The 19,988-nt window shown below is 46.8% G+C and overlaps 1 protein-coding gene across 3 annotated transcripts in view; it reads left to right on the top strand.

Moving 5' to 3' along the window:
* The first annotated feature begins 3,741 nt into the window (after positions 1 to 3,741).
* PODXL2 (podocalyxin like 2) overlaps positions 3,742 to 19,988 on the top strand; it is a 43,295-nt gene continuing 27,048 nt past the window's right edge. For 2 of the 3 annotated variants that reach the window (XM_035273858.3, XM_035273855.3), the window contains exons 1-2: positions 3,742 to 3,859; positions 14,755 to 15,033. In XM_035273858.3, the coding sequence (XP_035129749.1) occupies positions 3,784 to 3,859; positions 14,755 to 15,033 (355 nt within the window). In that variant the 5' untranslated portion in view covers positions 3,742 to 3,783. Of the gene's footprint in view, positions 4,132 to 14,754; positions 15,034 to 19,988 lie in introns of all 3 variants that reach the window. The other variant, XM_035273857.3, reaches the window with a different exon arrangement.

Here is a 19,988-nt window from a genome sequence, read left to right as displayed (position 1 = left end):
GATCACCTGAGGTTGGGAGTTCAAGACCAGCACGACCAACATGGAGAAACCCCATCTCTGCTAAAAATACAAAAAAAAAAAAAAAAACTGAAGAGAAAAAAAAGAGACAGAGTTCGTCAATGCACCCTGGTAAATTCAAGGGACTAGGGTGTCAGAAGAATGTGATGTACAAGGCAGAATGCAAGGGCACTGGAGGTAGAAGTGATCTTAGGGAACATGGAGTCACAGAAGAACAACGAAATGCCATTTCTTGCTCAACTCCAGTCCACTAGCAGCAGTCACCTGGAGGGCTGCTTGAACATAACTCAGTGGGAAAGAATGCCATGAGTGACTCTGGGTGTCTGCTGTGTACATGAGAAGGAAGGGAAGGGCCCAGTATTTGACATGCTTAAGATCTAACCCCTTCATTTTCCTATGGCAAAATCTAGAGCTAGGGAGGTGAGCTAACTGGCTTTGGGGTCACACTGTGAGCCTGTAGTAGAATGTGGCAGGTAACCTCACTCTCAGAAGAACATTCTTCCAAGCTAGGGGCTGGCCAAAAATGGACTGAGGTCCACATATGGCTCATGAGCTCAGCATGGATTTCATTTTTTAATTTTTTTGAGATAGAGTCTTGCTCTGTTGCCCAGGCTGGAGTGCAGTGGTATGACCTTGGCTCAATGTGACCTCTACCTCCCAGGTTAAAACGATTCCCATGCCTCAGCCTTCCACGAAGCTGGGATGCTTCACTGTGCCTGGCTAATTTTTTTGTGGGGGACGGCATCTCACTCTTTTGCCTATTCAGGAGTGCAGTGGCATTATCTTGGCTCACTGCAACTTCCGCCTTTGGGGTTCAAGTGATCCTCCTGCCTCAGCCTCCTGAGTAGCTATGACCACAGGTACACACCACCATGCCCAGCTAATTTTTTGTTTTTAGTACAGACCGGGTTTCACAGACCGGGTTTCAGCCTGTTGGCCAGGCTGATCTCAAACTCCTAGCCTCAAACAACCCACCTGCCTCAGCCTCTGAAAGTGTTGAGATTACAGGCATGAGCCACAGCACCCAGCCAGATTTCATATTTTTAACGGTCAAAAAAAAAAAAAAATCAAAACAATATTACATGACAGATGCAAATTCTGTAAAATTTAAATTTTAGTGTTTCTAAATACATTTTTACAGGAACACAGTCACACCCATCGATTTCCGTATTATCTAAGGTTGCCTTTCCACTATGCTGGAAGGGACAGGTATTTGTGACAAAGACCATATGGCCTGGAATGCTGAAAGTTTCCAGAAAAAGTTTCTTTACTCCTACTTTCTTCCAGTGTCTCTTGAACTTTAATGTCCATACACACCTCCCAGAGAACTAGATACAATTCAGATTCTGTTTCAGTGGATCTGGGCTGAGGCCTAAAATTCTGCACTGTTAGTAAGCACCAGGTGATGCCATGGCTGCTGGTCCATGGACCACACTTTGAGTAGAGAGGATCAACTCCAGTGTGTCTCTACATGTCGACCTGAACCAGCAGCAGCAGTACCTGGGGATGTGTTAGGAATGCAGATACTGAGGTCCCACCAAGACCTACTAAACTGAAAATCTGAGTGGGGCTCAGAAAGCTATGTTTTATAGTAACAAGCTATCAGCCAACACTGTGGCTCATGCCTGTAATCCCAGCACTTCGGGAGGCCAAGGCAAGTGGATCACCTGAGGTCAGGAGTTTGAGACCAGCCTGGCCAGTATGGTAAAATACCGTATCTACTAAAAATATTTTTTAAATTAGCCAGGTGTGATGTTGCATGCCTGTAATGCCAACTACTCAAAGGCTAAGGTGAAAGAATAGCTTGAACCCAGGAGGTGGAGGATGCAGTTAGCCAAGATCATGCCATGGTACTCCAGCCCTGGAGATAGAGTGAGACTCCATCTCAATCAATCAGTCATCAATCAAATATATTAAGCTATCCAAGTGATTCTGATGCAGGCTTGAATTTGAACACTATCTCTCCTGCAGGTCCAGACTCCAGAGAGATTTAACGTAAGACTAAGAATCTTCAGTGTCAGCATGAACACGCTTTCACAAATGCTGAAAAGGCTAGGACTTCCTTAAACATTCCACCTGCAACTCAGCTACTATGAAGCAGGTGGTAGTTTAACAGATAAGTTTCATATTTATAAAAATGTTTAACACTGCTTCACAGAAACTTGCCAGAAAAATTTGTCAAGCTGACCAAGAAGGAATAGCTGTAATGAACACATTACAAAAAGAATGATACAGTTAATAATAAAAAGGAAAGACATGGGGCATCATCTGAAGTCATCCTTCACCATTAACTGTTTTTAACTGTGCTTAAAAGGGAATTTCCATAGTCCATCTCTATATGGTCTCCTGATGTGGGGCCAGCTTTGCAAAATGGTAAGTTGCACTGTTGTTTTGCTTTTTTTTTTTTTTTTTTTTTTTTGAGATGGAGTTTTTCTCTTATTGCCCAGGCTGGAGTGCAATGGTGTGATCTCAGCTCACTGCAACCTCCACCTCTTGGGTTCTAGTGATTCTCCTGCCTCACCCTCCCAAGTAGACATGAGCCATCACACCCAGCTAATTTTGTGTTTTTAGAAGAGATGAAGTTTCATCATGTTGCTCAGGCTCATCTCGAACTCCTGACCTCAGGTGATCCACCCTGCCTCTGCCTCCCAAAGTGGTTAGTATACAGGTGTGAGCCACTGTGCCCAGCCTGCACTGTTGTCTTTAAACTTTTCAAAGCCAGCTAGGCAGGGATAGACCTCTCACTGTACCCCAGGACAGGCACCAGAACACTCAGTGTAGCATGGATCATGATAGTAGAAAACAGGGAACAATCTGTTTTTGTAAGGAATGGGAGAAAGGTAATTCCAGCAGGGCACATCCACATGCCAGACAAGCATGCATCACGAACACAAACGAAGCCAGGCATGGCGGTGCACCCGCAGTCCCAGCTACTTGGGAAGCTAAAGCAGGTGGATCGCTTGAGCCCAGGACTTTGAGGCTCAAGTGAGCCATGATCACACTACTGTACTCCAGCCTGGGTGACAGAGCGTGACCCAATTTCAAAACCTAAACAAAAAAAAAAAAAAAAAAAAAGAAGAAGAAGATCAGAATGAACCCAGTTGATATACTATTAACCAAACAAAGAGAACTTTATGTACAGTATGATCCAATTCAAATCTGTCAAAATATTTTTTTAAAACCTATATGCATGCACAAAACTGTCACTTTGGAGGAGAGGAACTGATGGTAGAGAAGACATTATACTTTTTATTTTATATCTTTCTGTATGATTTGATTTTTTTCCTAGTGGATGACAAGTACTTGTTCAGCACCTACTGTGCATTGTTTTATGTACTAAGGATACAGCAGCCCACCTGGAGCTAACATTCTAGTGGGGAAAGACAATAAAATAAGTGTACTTTAAAAAATTCTTACTTTTAATTTTTTTTTTTTTTTTTTTTTGAGACAGGTGACTGCACAGGGCTACAGCGTCGCCCAGGCACTAGGTGCCAGGCCCCGGTCTGCTGGGGGCCCGGCCACACCCCCGAGCCTCCGCGGTGCTGATTGGCCGGCCAGGAGCGGGGGGCCGATCGGAGGGGCGACCGCTAGCGCGTCCGCTTCTTCTCCGCGGGGGCGCGCCCACGGCACGCGGCCCAGCGGGGCCGGGAGTGAGCGATGGCCACGCGGACCAATGGGGTGGACGCGCGCCGCCGCCGCCCGCGCGGCCCCTGACGCGGGCCCGGGCGCCGCGCCGCTGCGGCTGCGGGCGGCGACAGCTGCACCATGGGCCGGCTGCTGCGGGCTGCCGGGCTGCTGCCGCTGCTGTTGCCGCTGCCGCTGCTGCTGCTGCTGGCCGGGGGTGAGTGCGCGCCGGGCCCGGGCGTGGGCGGGCGGTGGCGCGGTCGCTGTGCTGGACAGCTCCCCGGGCCGCCAACAAAGGAGCCAGCGTGCGGCGCTGCCAGGAGCGCGCGTGTCCCGGCCCCGCCGCGGCGCCTCCCCGACACGCGCGCACGTGGAGTGGGGGCTTAGGGGCAGCGGCGGGTGCCTAGGGTGCGGGGCGACCCCCGACCGAGGCGCGGCGGTGAAGCCGGGACACAGCAGGTGGCTCCCACGCCGCGACGCGCAGGGCAGGTGCGCAGCCTGCTGCCTTGCGGGCCTGGGGGCGCGCATGTGTGCATGTGCATGTGTGTGTGTGCGAGTGTGCATTGTGTGCCTGCACACTTGGGGGAGGGGGTATGTGTGACAGCCACGCGGGGAGGAGGCCGCATTGTGAAGGTCCCACGGGCCGCGGGTGGAGTGTGAGGCGGGCACGCTGAGGCGCGGGTGGCTGTTTACCAGTGGTGTTGCCGGGAGGGAGTGTGTGTGTCAGTGAATGGGTATCCGCTCCTGTTCTGGGAGACTCTATTAGGAGCTAACACAAACGGGCGTACAGCCACGGAAGGCCCGTGACAGCACACGGCGGGAGGCTCCCACGCAGCTCACACATGAGGGAGGTGTGAGACTTGGATGTGTGGTTTCCATTCAGCAGCCATGCCGAGCGGCGGGCTGGGGGTGTGGCGCAGGTGTGAAAGGGATGTGTCTGCCTGGGAGAGAAAGAGGCTCCTGATGGCTTCCAACGCAGACGGGGATTTAAAAGCGGCTGGTGTGTAGGGAGGTGGCCATGAGGGATGTGACAGCCCATGAAGCAGGCAGCCACTATGGAAATGGCCGGGGAAAAGGGCTGTCTGCAAAGGTGGGTCAAATAAGGTCATAGCTGAGCAGCTCCTGCAAACGCTAGCACAGCAGAGGGAGAGTGTGTTACAGTGCATGTTAAGGTGTGATTGGTGCTGCTGAGGAAGTACCCGGATGAGCAAGTGTGTGTGTGTGTGTGTGTGTGTGTGTGCGCGCGCGCACGCCTGTGCACGCTCATCAGCTAGCTGTAACTTCACTTCTAACGCACATGTCAGAATGCATGTATGTGCATGTAGGAGTGTGCACAGGACACTTCCCACGCAGCTGGCCCATGAAGACACAGGCACTTTGTGTGCAGCTGTGTGTGAGTGAAAGAGAAACCTAGTGAAGGATCTCTGTGGGAGGGGAGGAACAGTCTTTGCTTGAGGTGGGGCATGACCCTGGGGCTCAGAGTGGCAGAATCCCAGGGTAAATGGCTGGGAGGCGAAAGTGGTCCCTCACACACTCCTGTGCATGTCATGGGAAGGCTCAGTTCAGGGAGGGCACATTATCTCCACAGTTCGTCTAAGGATGAAGAAAGATCCTAGGTGGTGTGCACAGAAAAACATTCATCAGTATTGGCTCAGACACTCACACCTACCCACCTGTATTCTTTTACGCCTTAAATACTCTTTGGAAGACAGCGACATTCAACAAATAAACATCAGTTGATTGGTCTGCTATTTGTGTGACAGTCATAAGCCAGAACTGGCCAGCAACATCTGTGAGGACCCAGGCCCAGCTGTAACTGCCCATGTGCTTATGTGACCAGCTGTGAGGACTGTGGGCAGCCTGCTTCCCCGTTCTTCTCTCCCATGCATGCTCTTCATGACGCACTTTTTACCCCGTGCTTGGAGGGCATGTGCGTGTGTCTAGCAGTGTGTCTCTTACAAACCTTTGTATGGAAGCCCTTCTGGGAGCCGTCAGCATTGTTTCTCAGGTGTTTACAGAGTGGAGGTAGCATGGCCGAGCTCGGCAGTTCCTGTTGTCACTGACACTCAAGGGTGAGGGGCTGTGTGACAGATGTTGCAGGGCCCCTCCCAGGTTGGTATCTGCCAAGAGCTTAGGGAGACTGGACTTCAAAACCCCTGTTTAGGGGATGGGTGGGGTGTAGCTGATGGTGGAAATCAGAAAGGAGGTTTGCACGTGGAGCAGATTGTAGGGACTGATTTGGAAAGGTAAGATAAAACATGGCGATCACTGCAGTCTTGTTTTTTCCACCACCCCAAATGTCAGTCTGCTTCCTTTGCCTCTTTCTGTGTTTGTTTGGGTCAGATTTTCAGTTCTTTGAGGCTGATCCCCTAATTCTTTTCATGTGCTATCTTTTTCTCTCTCCTCTGTTAGGCATGTTGATGTAACAGAAAATTATAAGTGCTAGAGGGAAAAAGGAAACCAATCACACATAGAGTGTATTTCTGAAATTTTAAGTCAGGTAGGGTCTCAAAGCAGATTAATTATTAAGTGCAAAACTAATTATACACAGAATGGCTAAGTCTCAGCTACTATTTTGGTGTCATCTTATGGTGGGCAAGTTTGAAAAGAAGTAACCTCTTGTAATTACTTAAATAATTACCCATTGCCAAGGCCTTTGAAAATGTCAAGGTCTATATAAAGACAAAACAGTCATTAGAGGGAAAAATAACTTTAAGAAAATGAAACTGTTTACTGGAAAAGGAATGAAAACCAGGAAAATACCAGACCCCTTTTTCTTCAGTAGGGTTTTCAAAATCTTTGCCAATTTCTATCAGACCATTGGGAAGGGAAGACAAAGAAGGAAAGGGAGAAATGTTAGAGGAAGGCTGTGGGTTCCTGTCTTGACAGGTGGGAGAGGCTCAGAGAGGTGAGGGCTCACGAGAGCCATGGAAATGACAGGGAAGAGGCCCGCAGACACATTAGACCACAAGTCTGTGCACAGAGAGCTGGACTGACTAGAAAGTGTTTGATCCTCCAGAGTGGGGAAGGAAACAGGCTCCTCTGGGCAGACTGACCTGGAGAGGGCAGAGAATTCTTGAGTTCCAAGCCACTCCGAGGAGCCAGAGTAGGGTGTAGATGGCAGCAGCCTTCCCCTGCCATGCCACAGCCTCTACCTCCCATGCCACAGTTCAGCTCTGAGAGAGAGTGCCAAGGTTTGAGAGACAACCCATGTTTAGTCTTGCAGTGGTTTTGTAGAGGGTGAACTTCAAGATTCTTAGGGAGAGTCAGTTTACCCTTTTCTAACAAGGTTGAGGTAACATCTTTCCCAGAATACCTGGTAGAGGTTGGAGCATGCAGATAAAGATCTTCAATTCATGACACTGTCAAAGACAGGCTGCCTGGGTGCCCTGGGAACCTATACAAGATGTATTATTTATTATAAACATTTTCCATCAGTTGACTTTTTTTCTTCCTGGAATGCATGAATGAGTTTTTCCAGATTTGTTTCTTATATTTTGGCTCCCTGCTAGCCCTGGGGATACTGCTTTTGCAAAGCAGGGCTGTTCCATCGGCTGATACCCGCTACAGACCTTAGGTTCCACTTCCCAAGAGTTGGTAATTTTCCTGAGGGCAAAGCCTGTCTCTTGTTCATCTGTGTCTTGTTCCACCTTCAGGAAGGGCCTAACACACTGTTTGACACAGAATAGGACTCAGGAGTGACTGTACTTTTCCTTGTAATCAACAGTCTAATAGAAATTTTACCTCTAATAAAAGGTCAGCCCACCTGAAACAAAAGTTCAATTATAATTGGTATCACATCTGATTGGCAGTATTATATGTTTCTGATTCACTTTTCAAAAATTAGAAAATAACTATTAAATAAGTACAGCTTATAGATGAAACATTTCCAAACACAGGGGCCACATGGGAATGTAAATAAAGGGGATTCTTGTTGGTGAAAACATTGGGAGTCACTTTACTAATCTGCTCTTTTACAAGAGAAGAGGTTTCTTCACTTGATTGGATTGGTTTGGGGGACCCTGGGCAGAATGTTAGGAAAGGGGTATCTTCTAGTCTTCTCTCTAGCTTCTTTCCTTGGCTCTTAAAGTGCATGCAGTATTTAAGCTGTCTTACATAGTCTCTTCCTTCATGTATCCTTTGGAGGAAGGAAGGGACCCAACCCGGCTAGTAATAGTTTTCCATTCCTCCTGGAGCATCCACAAGACCTTTTTGTGGGGAACAAACCAGCTAATTTCAGCTCCTCTATTAACTAGCTGTTTGATTTTAATTCCACAAGGCCCCAGTTACTTCATTTGTAAAACAAGAGGGTTGGATTGGACTACTATTTATTTATTAACACCTTTATTGAGTTCCCATTGTGTGTTAAAGGTTGTGCCAGGCACTGAAATTCCAGGGTGGAATTGACACAAGGGACTCCTCATTTACAAGGGAGGCCATATGAAGGTCTGTTACAGTTTGGTGAGAAAAGTGTAGTGAGAGTAGTTTGTTGAGAAGGCTGTGATAGACAGGAGCAGTGCCTCATCCAGACTCAGAGTGGCCACAGAAAGCTTCTCAGAAGCTAAGACTGGAGGCAGGAGTGAGAATTAGCAGATGGGTGGTGGGACAGGACAGAGATGGGGAGATACAGATGTTCAAGCAGACAAGCATGTGCAGAGACCCAGAAGGCAAAAGAGGCGGCTGTGTTCTGGAAATTGTGAGTAGTAAGTTTGTCTGAAACATAAAGTATGATGGGGGAAGGTGGGTGCAGAGAGGGAGGGGAGGTGGCGATTAGTTTGTGAGAGCCTTCTTTGCCTTTTTAAAGGATCTGAACTATATGATAGAATAATAGAACCAGATTTGTATTTTATTTTATTTATTTTATTTTTTTTGAGATAGAGTCTCCCTGTGTTGCCCAGGTTGGAGTGCAGTGGTGTGATCTTGGCTCACTGCAACCTCTGCCTCCTGGGTTCAAGCAATTCTCCTGCCTCAGCCTCTCGAGTAGCTGGGATTACAGGTGGCCACCACCACACCCAGCTAATTTTTATGTTTTTAGTAGAGACGGGGTTTCACTTTGTTGGCCAGGCTGGTCTCGAACTGCAGACCTTGTGATCCGCCTGCCTTGGCATTTAAAAAGACTTCTTGGGCCGGACGTGGTCTCATGCTTGTAATTCCAGCATTCTGGGAGGCTAAGGCGTGAGGATCACCTGAGGTCAGGAGTTTGAGACCAGCCCAGCCAAGATGGTGAAACCTTGTCTCTACTAAAAATACAAAATTGGATGGGAGTGGTGGTGCATACCTGTAATCCCAGCTAGTTGGGAGGCTGAGGCAGGAGAATTGTTTGAACCTGGGAGGTGAAGCAGCAAGCTAGGATCACACCATTATACTCCAGCCTGGGCAACAAGAGCAAAACTCCGTCCCAAAAAGAAAAAAAGTTGGCTGGGCGCAGTGGCTTACACCTGTAATTCCACCACTTTGGGAGGTCAAGGCAGGCAGATCACCTGAGGTCAGGAGTCCGAGATCAGCCTGGCCAATATGATGAAACCCTGTCTCTACTAAAAATACAAAAATAAGCTGGGTGTGGTAGCGGGCACCTGTAATCCCAGCTACTCAGGAGGCTGAGGCAGGGGAATTGCTTGAACCAGAGAGGTGGAAGTTGCAGTGAGCCAAGAACACACCATTGCACTCCAACCTGGGTGACAAGAACGAAACCCCATCTGAGAATAAATAAATAAATAAATAATAAAATTAAAAAGACCTCTCTGAGCTTTGTCACTCAAAGTGTGGTCCATGGACCAGCAGCATCACTGACACCTACTGTGTCAGCAGATTTGGGTGACTCACACACACATTTCAGTCTGAGAAACACTGATTAGAAGGCAGTGGGCAAGACAGATGGGTGCAGGGGGACGTGCCAGGGGATCGTAAAAGAGCTGTCTTGTCCTTCCAGCTGTGAAACACTATGAGGACTGTAATTCTGAAGGAGGTGTCTGTCAAGTCTGCACACCTCTGTTTCTGTATCATCCTTACTGCATTGTTTTGTCATGAAGTGTCGGGCATTTTAGCCATGTGCCCCCCTTGAGTGGCATCAATGTCTACCCTAGAGAATGGGAAACTGAACACATGTTCCTGAGCTCCCAGTGTCATTATTTTCTCCAGCCTCCTTTCTCCTTCACAGTGTCCTGAGCACAGTCAGTCCTGTGCCATGAGCAGTTCTGTTAGTAGCTACCTTTGAGATCTTTCTCCCTGCCCTACGAATGCTGTGACTCAAGCAGAGTTATATGGTCACGGTTACCCTATTCCATAATGATTTGTTTTCTTCCTGGTCTCTCTAGTAGAAACTAACACTTTTTGGGAGAGGTACCATATCTTTCTTTTTTCTGTACCAATATAGCCTTGCATCATGCCTAGTCCAAATAAGCATTTAATAAAGGCTTTTTGGTTGAAGAATGAATGTATAAATGAATGAATGGATGGTTGAATGAGTGGAATTTAACCATTCAAACACTACTCTGAACCAAAAGGAGAACTTGATTTATGATTTTTCTTAATGTATCAGTTGGCTATTTCTGTGTAACAAATCACCCCAAAATTTAGTGGTTTCAGTTATTCTCAAGATCTGATCCCTGGACCAGAAGTATCACCTGGGAACTTGCTAAAAATGCAAATCTTGGGCCCCATCACAGAATAACTAGGGTGGATTTAACATTCTCTGTTTTAACAAGCCCTCATGGTGATTCCATGCTGGTTCAAGTTTGAAAGCACTGACTTAAAACAGTAACCGTTTAGCTCATAATTCTGTAGTTCAGCAAGTTAGGTTGAGATCAGCTGGGTGGTGCTTTTCTCAACTCCTTCAAGTTTGTCATCAGCTGTTCATCACTTTTACCATCTTATCTGGCTCTCTCACTTTGGAACTTCAGGAGGACACTGAGCTGACCTGGCTCTCTTCTGCATAGACTCCTGTTTTCCTGCAGGCTAGCCTTGAGCAGAATCCCAAGAGAATAGAAGCATCTAGGAAGGCCTAGCCTTGGAAATGGCACATCATTACTTCTCCTGCATTGTCTTGTGTAGTAACTCACAAAGGTAGTTCAAATTCAAGGAGTAGAGAATTAGACTTCATCTATTGATGGGAGGAGGTACAAAGTCTCATTGCAAAGATGTGTGTTATTATAGGTTATTAATTGGGACATCAGTGGATAACCTCTCTACCATAGTGCCTCAGGAGGAACCTTAAGTTTTGTGGTTGGACATGGCATTCTGTCTCTTTCCCATCTACCTAGTAGGGGATAGATACTGCTTTCTTCTGTAATATTCAGGCTAGGAAAAAAACCCAAGAGGAGCTTAGGGTCCCCCTTTGATGGCAAGGGGAATTAGAGTGGAAAAGGTCATGGGAAAGTCTGAGCTAGAGAGAGTCCAAGATCCTTAATTCATCCTCTCCCAGGAACATAGGGGAACTTCAAGGGGAGTGGACCCCATATTGATTATCTTGGCTTTCTCTGGCTTTTAAATACCTTTGGCTTGAAGAAACCCCAAAATACGAGATGGCTGTTTCTTTGTTTGAGTCAGGGATGCAGACACAGGCTTCAGGAACATGTCTTCAGCTTTGTGGAGCCAGGGCCTGCCTGGAGCAGAATCTTTGACCCTGGACACAGTGCCTAGGAGAGCAGAAGACACTCCAGATGGGCTGTGAATGGCATGGACTTGGCAGAAGGCCTGTGAGCAGTCCTCAGGGGCATTGGCAACACAGCAGTGCCATTGGTTCCTACTTGCCCAGGGTCCCAGCGTGCCCACCCTTTCGTTATTTTTTTATTTTTTTGATATGGAGTCTCACTCTGTCACCTAGGCTGCAGTGCAATGGCACCATCTTGGCTCACTGCAACATCTGTCTCCCAGATTCAGGCGATTCTCCTGCCTTAGCCTTCCGAGTAGCTGGAGACTACTTGTGTGTACCACCATGCACAACTCATTTTTGTGTTTTTAGTAGACACAGGTTTCGCCATGTTGGCCAGGCCTGTCTCGACCTCCTGACCTCAACTGATCTGCTCACCTTAGCCTCCCAAAGTGCTGGGATTTACAGGTGTGAGCCACTGCACCTGCCCCTTCTCTCATCCCTGCCCTTGAGTCATGATGACACTTTCTAAAGCTCAGAGTTGGACCTGTGAATTATCTTACTGACAGACAGAGCTTCACAGCATCTTAGAGGTTGGCACAGACATTACCAGCCCTGGCCAGATGCTAAAGCTCTGATGCCTCCTTAGCCCCGGGGTTGGCTTTGAGACCACATAGAATCACTCTGATCTTATTATTCACATCAACCTTTTTTTTTTGACATGGAGTTTCACTGTTGTTACCCAGACCAGAGTGAGTGCAATGGCAGGATCTCGGCTCACCACAACCTCCACCTCCTGGGTTCAAGCAATTCTCCTACCTCAGCCTCCCGAGTAGCTGGGACTACAGGTGCGCACCACCATGCCCAGCTAATTTTTGTATTTTTAGTAGAGATGGGGTTTCACCTTGTTGATCAGGATGGTCTCAATCTCTTGACCTCGTGATCCACCCGCCTCGGCCTCCCAAAGTGCTGGGATTATAGGCGTGAGCCACCGCGTCTGGCCAACCTTTTTTTTTTTTTTTTTGAGATGGAATCTAGCTCAGTCACCCAGGCTAAAGTGCAGTGGCACCATCTCTGCTCCCTGCAACCTCCGCCTCCCAGGTTCAAGCAATTCTCCTGCCTCAGCCTCCCGAGTAGCTGGGATTACAGGTACCTGCCACTGTGCTCAGCTATTTTTTTTTTTGTAGAGATGGGGTTTCACCATCTTGGCCAGGCTGGTCTCGAACTCCTGACCTCTTGTTCCACCTGCAAACTGCTCAGATTACAGGTGTGAGCTACTCTGCCTGGCCCAACCTTTTGTTTTAATGTATTTGATAATATCATGGTCTCTTTTAAATATCTCTTTTTTTCCCCAGGCCATGAACTTCACAGGTCTCTGTTTTTTATATAAGATAATAATACAATATTTGTAGAAGACTTTGGTGTGTGAAGCTCTTTGTAGAGCAGCTTTCACACAAGGCTCAGGGATTACTTCACATGGTGCCCCTCACACTGGAGGCATGGTAGGAATTGCTGTTCTTGTTACATAGAGGAGGAGAGCAAGGCTTGTGGTGGTGAAGTCAGCCAGAGAAGCCAGAGTGTAACCTGTTTCCTGGTACCAGGCCCTCTCTCCTATTAGAGAACAACCTTCTGTCTCTGACCTCAGGGCCTGTGTGTCTTCTGCTGGAGTCTCTACTCCCCATCCCCCACCCACATGCCGCAGAATACACCCCTGTGGCTGGATGTGGCATTCTTGGCTGTGTGTTGTCTGGCTGGTGCTCAGTGTGCACAGACTCCCTGATACCCAGACTTATAGGACAGTCTGAAATGCTCATTTTCTTCAGCAGTCACTTGCGGTATTGGCACATACCAAGCTTAGGGCCTGCTCAGCAAAGCACATGGCACCAATAATATTAGCCTTATTTTTATTATGAACATCACTAAAAATTGCCATGGACTACAGTCAAGTCAGGTCACAGTACACGTCTGGTGTAGAGCAAGAGGAAGACTATGAAATTCCCTCTTCCCTAGATCCTTACATGTTAGTCTGGGAAAAGAATTTGGAGATCATTTCATCCAGCTTCCTTGTCTATTGGGTGAGGAGACTGAGACCCAGAGGCCTTGAGCAGCTTTCCAGGAGCCTCATAGCAAGTTTGTAATATTTGTGTGGTTAGGTCATTAAGTTAGAGGTTGAGTTGGAAACTGGCAAATAGGGCTATATTCCTGTCTTTAAGGAAAGTAAAAGAGGAGGAAAAAGGTCTCCTTTAATTTATTTTCCTGTCCATTTATTTGCTTGTTTTGATAAATTAGGAGAGAGAGAGAATCCAAGATTTTAAACAAATATGTCAAATTACCAGCACTGGGTGAGTTTGAACTGTGACCTCATGTGTCCCCCCCCCACCATTCACCTAATACACTTACCTTATGTGGTTTTTTAAAAGACTACGTTCAGAGGCTGGGCTTAGTGGCTCATGCCTGTAATGACAGCACTTTGGGAGACAGAGACAGGCGGATCACTTGAGATCAGGAGTTCGAGACCAGCCTGACCAACATGGCGAAACCCTGTCTCTTCTAAAAATGCAAAAATTAGCTGGGTGTGGTGGTGGGCACCTGTAATCCCAGCTACTGGGGGTGCTGAGGCAGGAGAATCTCTTGAACCAAGGAGGCTGAGATTGCACCACTGTACTCCAGCCTGGGTGACGGAGTAAGACTCCGTCTCAAAAAATATATAAAAAATAAAAAATTAAAGACTACGTTCAGGATACTGTATTGCTGACATACAAATCATGTTCTTAATGCAGTTTTGGAGAAATTTCAACTAAGGTTGGAAGCCTGGGGAACACTGTCCAGTCGAACAGCTAGGTCCTTAAAAGCATGGGCCCTGTTTTCACTTCTGTTTGTAGACCCAGCACCCAGCACAATTGCCAGCAGAGAGGCGGTACTCAGGAGGCACTTTGTGAGTGAGCACATGTGCAATAGAACGCTGACTCAGTGATTCCTCTCTCTCCCCTGCCCGTCTCCATCTGTCTCCTCTTGCTCTGCCACAGGAATGTCTAAGCAGTTTGTCCTTGTTTGTTTGTTTGTGACGGAGTCTTGCTCTGTCACCAGTCTGGAGTGCAGTGGCGCAATCTTGGCTTGCTGCAGCCTCTACCTCCCAGGTTCAAGTGATTCTCCTGCTTCAGCCTCCTGAGTACCCGGGACTACAGGCACATCCCACCAGGCCCAGCTAATTTTTGTCTTTTTAGTAGAGATGGGGTTTCATCAAATTGGCCAGGATGGTCTCCATCTTCTGGCCTCATGATCCACCTGCCTAAGCCTCTCTTAGTGATGGGATTACAGGTGTGAGACACACCACACCCGACCCATTTGGCCTTTTTGAAATGAAAACAGCCTGTCAGAGTCCCCGGGAAGCCCCTGGGTGTTCAGGAGTGTCCACTGAAGTCACCCCTTCCCCAGGACCTTTGTCATTTGAGACATCTCTAACGTGGCACCAGTCTTTGTCCTCTCTAGCCTCCCCTGACTGTCTGGCTTTTATGTCTGCACAGGAGCATCCCTGGGTGCTTGTGCAGCTGGGTCTGATGAGCCTAGCCCAGAGGGCCTCACCTCCACTTCCCTGCTGGACTTCCTGCTACCCACTGGCTTGGAGCCACTGGACTCAGAGGAGCCTAGTGAGACCATGGGCCTGGGAGCTGGCCTGGGAGCCCCTGGCTCAGGCTTCCCCAGCGAAGAGAGTGAAGAATCTCGGATTCTGCAGCCACCACAGTACTTCTGGGAAGAGGAGGAAGAGCTGAATGACTCAAGTCTGGACCTGGGACCCACTGCAGGTAGCTCTTCTTACTTACAGAGCATGTGTTGAGAGCCAGCCAAGTGTCTAGGCAAAAAGCCAGGTGACCATTTCCTTGCCAGAAGCATCTCCTCTCTCTCCCCATAGTTTTTACTATGCTACTGCTGTCTACCTGCATGTCAGAGCTAAGGCTCTGGGACCCTGAGTATCTCACAGGCCCAGGAGGCCCTTTCTCTTTAATAGTAACCAGTGGTTAGGGAGCCCTTAGTCTGTGCTCATTTAATTCAATACAATGCTTATAACCTGAGAGATGAGTAATATGACTCCCCTTGTAGACAAGAGAACACAGACTGAAAGGTTAAATGCTGGCCTGAGGTCAAACAGTGGCTCAGATGCTCAGTCATGATTCAGACCTCTGGCTTTCCAAGGCCTGGGGCTCTTTGTTTTGTTTTTCCCTAGTGCTCTATGCTGTCTCTGTTGAAGATTGCCATGAGTCAGCTGATCTGTGTTTCCTTGAGTCTATCTGACCAGCAGTTGAGGCATTCTAACCGCCCTTCCCTTCGTCATGCACCAGAGCTGGGCTGATGAACATTTGGGTCCTGAAGCAAGCCTGAGGCCTAGGGCTCCGGGCCGGAATATTGCCGTGGGCTAATGCTGATGCAGATGTGTGGGAGCATGCAGACAGTGCGGCCAGCCATAGCTGCTCCACCAGTGTCCTGGGCCAGCAAGGCCCATCTCAGCAGGGACGGAGGAATTGGTATGATTGTGTGTGTACACAGGGGCAAGGTGTTACAGAACTTAACCATAATTTTTCTTTTTAAAATAGATACTGTTAATTGGATTTACTTTTTCTAATTATAAGAAAACACATGAACATTGTAGAAAATCTAAAAAGCACAAAAATAATACAAAGAAGAAAATAAGGCCAGATGCAGTGGCTTACATCTGTAATCCCAGCACTTTGGGAGGGCGAGGTGGGTGGATCACTTGGGGTCAGGAGTTTGAGACCAGCCTGGCCAACATAGGGAAACCTTGTCTCTACTAAAAATACAAAAATTAGCCGGTGCGGGGTGTAGGCACCAGTAATCCAGCTACTCAGGAGAATCACTTGAACCCGGGATGTGAAGGTTGTAGTGAGCGGAGATCACACCACTGCACTCTAGCCTGAGAGGCAAGAAAAAAAACTCCTTCTCAAGAAAAAAAAAAAGAAGAAAATAAAAACCACTCATAATCTGATAATTAAAAGATAATTGCTGTTAGTAGTTTGGGGATACGTCACTTTTTTTTTTTTTTTTTGAGACGGAGTTTCGCTCTTGTTACCCAGGCTGGAGTGCAATGGCTCGATCTCGGCTCACCGCAATCTCTGCCTCCTGGGTTCAGGCAGTTCTCCTGCCTCAGCTTCCTGTGTAGCTGGGATTACAAGCACGCACCACCATGCCCAGCTAATTTTTTTTTTTTTTGTACTTTTAGTAGAGATGGGGTTTCACCATGTTGACCAGGATGGTCTCGATCTTTTGACCTCGTGATCCACCCGCCTCGGCCTCCCAAAGTGCTGGGATTACAGGCGTGAGCCACCGCGCCCAGCCCAGTTCTAGTCACTTTTACGTGCAAACTTGGAATTGCAGGAACATTTTGTTTCCACTCAAAATATTTCATAAGTATATTTCTACATCATTAAATATCCATTTATAGCCTGATTTTTTTTGAGACAAAGTCTTACTCTGTCGCCAAGCTGGAGTACAGTGGCATGATTTGACTCACGGCAACCTCCACCTCCCAGGTTCAAGCAATTCTTCTGCCTCAGCCTCCAGAGTAGCTGGGATTATAGGCACCCACCACCACACCTGGCTGATTTTTCTATTTTCAGAGATGGGGTTTCACTGTGTTGGCCAGGATGGTTTTGATCTCCTGCCCTCATAATCTGCCCACCTCAGCCTCCCAAAGTGCTGGGATTATAGGCATGAGCTACTGTGGTCGGCCTATAACCTGATTTTTAAACGTTATTGTTTATTTATTTGTGCTTAGAGTTGAGGTTTTGCTCCTTTGTTCAGGTGCAATCATAGCTCACTGTAACATTGAACTCCTGGGCTCAAGCCATTCTCCCACCTCAGCCTCCTACATGTGTCACCTCACCTGACTAATTTTTTCATTTTTTTGTAGAGAGGGTCTTGCTATATTGCCCAGGCTGGTCTTGAACTTCTGGGCTCAAACAATTCTCCTCCCTTGGCCTCCCAAAGTGCTAAGATTATAGCTGTGAGCCACTGTGCCTGGCCTGTAACCTGATTTTCAACAACTACATAGTATTTTATCATGTGGGTCATCAGATGTATTAAACTGGTTCCTTACTGTTGAATACTTAGGTTGTCGTCAGTTTTGATGCTGCTACAAATATGCTTATACATTTTCACATCTTCCTGGTTGTTACCTTAGGATAAAATTCTAGTATAAAATTGATAGGTCAAAAGATGTATCAGCCAGCATCCCACACAGAAACAGAAGACCCAATCAAATTAAGACAATCTAAGGAGAGTTTGTTTATAAAGCAGTAGACTTATGAAGGTACGGACTGGATACAGGCGAACCACCAAATGATCTGGGGCTAGCAGCAGCTGAGTGCTTACCATCCCTAGGCACAGGGAGACCAGGGAAGAGATGAAGATGGGAGCCTACAGGGGAAGTGGTATAGAGAGGTGGCCAGATACAGGAGGAGACCAAGAGAATGAACACCGAACCCCCACAACATGTGTTTTCTCTTTCCCTTGTCAACCTGATAGGAAAAATTATAATGGCCTTTGATTACTAGTACATTTTAACACATATATGCATAAAATACATATGTATATTCATTGTATATAGAATATACATATACACAAAAATAATGGCCACTTATCGCTCTTCTTTTTGATTTGAAGCACAGTGTAGTTAAGAGAACAGGCTTTGGAGTCAGGCAGGCTTCAGTGCTGTCATTTAACAGTGATACAACTTTTTGCAAGTAACTCACCCTAAGTCTCAGTTGTTTCATCTAGGAAATGGAGGTAATCATAGTACCTACCTCACAAGGTTGTGAGGTTCACATACCATCATACATTTCAAGCACTTAGCACATTACTTGACAATTGTAAGTGCTCTGTGACTATTAGCTATTGTTATTGCTTTTCCATTTTTTCTATTGAGTCTTAAATTTTTTCTTATCCATGTACAAATCTAAAAAAGGATACTAACCTTCCTCTGACAAACATAGAAAACGTTTTCCAGTTTGTCAACTGCTTTTATTTTTACTATAATTTTTGGCATAAATAAATTAAATATTTTATGAGCTTAAAGTTACTTTTTTTTTCTTTGAGATAGAGTTTTGCTCTAGTCACCCAGGCTGAAGTGCAGTGGCATGATCTCAGCTCATTGCAACCTCTGCCTCCCAAGTTCAAGCAATTCTACTACCTCAGCCTCTGGAGTAGCTGGGATTACAGGCATGTGCCACCATACCCAGCTAATTTTGTATTTTTAGTAGAGATAGGGTTTCATCAAGTTGGCCAGGCTGGTTTCAAACTCCTGACCTCAACTGATCTACCTGCCTCAGCCTCCCAAAGTGTTGGGATTGCAGACATGAGCCACTGCACCTAGCAAAATTACTTGTTTTAAAATGTTTTTATGTGTTTTTCTTTGCTTTATGTTTAGAAAAGCCTTTCTTCCCTTGAGATACATGCACCTTTCTTCCTTCTATTCTTTTTTTTAATGTAAATTCTTTTTTAAAATTATTTTTATGTTTTGGACACAGGGTCTCACTCTGCCCCCCAGGTTGGAGTTCAGTAGCACAGTCTCAGCTCACTGCATCCTTGACCTCCCAGGCTCAAGTGATCCTCCTGCTTCAGCCTCCCAAGTAGCTGGGACTACAGGTGTGCCCCATCATGCCTAGTTAACTTTTCTGTTTTTTGTAAAGATGGGGTTTGGCTGTGTTACCCAGGCTGGTCTTAAATTTCCTGGGCTCAAGCAATCCACCAGCCTCAATCTCCCAAAGTTCTGGGATTACAGGTGCTAGTCACCATGCCCAGCCCCTTCTATTCTTTAGCTTAATCTTTTACATTTAAGTCTAATCTAGCTGTAATTTATTTTTGTGTGTGACGTAAGATAGGGATATAATTTTATTTTCTCCATATAGATCATCTATTGCCATGGCAGCATTCATTGATAAATCTTGCTCTTAGTGTCTTAAAGAAATGATATTTTGTTGTTGTTTTGAGATGGAATCTTACTCTGTTGCCCAGGCTACAGTGCAGTGGTGTGATCTCAGCTCACTGCAATCTGCCTCCCAAGTTCAAGCAGTCCTCCTGCCTTAGACTCCCTGGTACCTGGGATTACAGGCATGCCACCATGCCCAGCTAATTTCTGTATTTTTAGTAGAGATGAATTTTACTGTGTTGCCCAGGCTGATCTCAAATTCCTGACCTCAAGTGATCCACCCACCTCAGCCTCCCAAAGTATTGTGATTACAAGTGTGAGCCACTGTGCCTGGCCAAGAAATATTTAAAAGAAACTTTTACATTGTACCAGATAATTCTTGGGTCTTTTTCTGGCCTTTTCCTTTTGTTGAGACTATTGAACATCTAGTGTGAGGTAAGCAGTCACACAGAGAGCCTTGGCCTCAGGACCACCACGGTGGAGGACCCTGAAGCCTTTATGAGCTCGATTTGTTGTCCTCCCCACTCCCCAGGGGATTTGTTTCCCTTTATTTTTCTCTCAGTTCATGCCTCTTCCTCTCTCATTGGCTTTACTAGGTCTCATAAGAATAAAAATAGCTCTCATTCATTGAATATGGGCCATGCATAGGCCTTTGCCTCCATTGTCTCTAGTCCTCACCACAGCTGCACGTGGCATGGCTGTGAGGCGGGGATACCGATCGCCCTACCCAGGATGGGCAGGAGACTAGGGAGGTGCAGGGAGGAGGGCAGGAGGCTGGAGAGGGGCAGGGAGGAGGGCAGGAGGCCAGGGAGGTGCAGG

This window comes from Callithrix jacchus, chromosome 15 (assembly GCF_049354715.1).
Source record: "Callithrix jacchus isolate 240 chromosome 15, calJac240_pri, whole genome shotgun sequence".
NCBI classification, from domain to species: Eukaryota; Metazoa; Chordata; class Mammalia; order Primates; family Cebidae; genus Callithrix; species Callithrix jacchus.
Note: the sequence above shows the minus strand (reverse complement) of the source record. Positions and strands in the feature narration are given on the sequence as shown.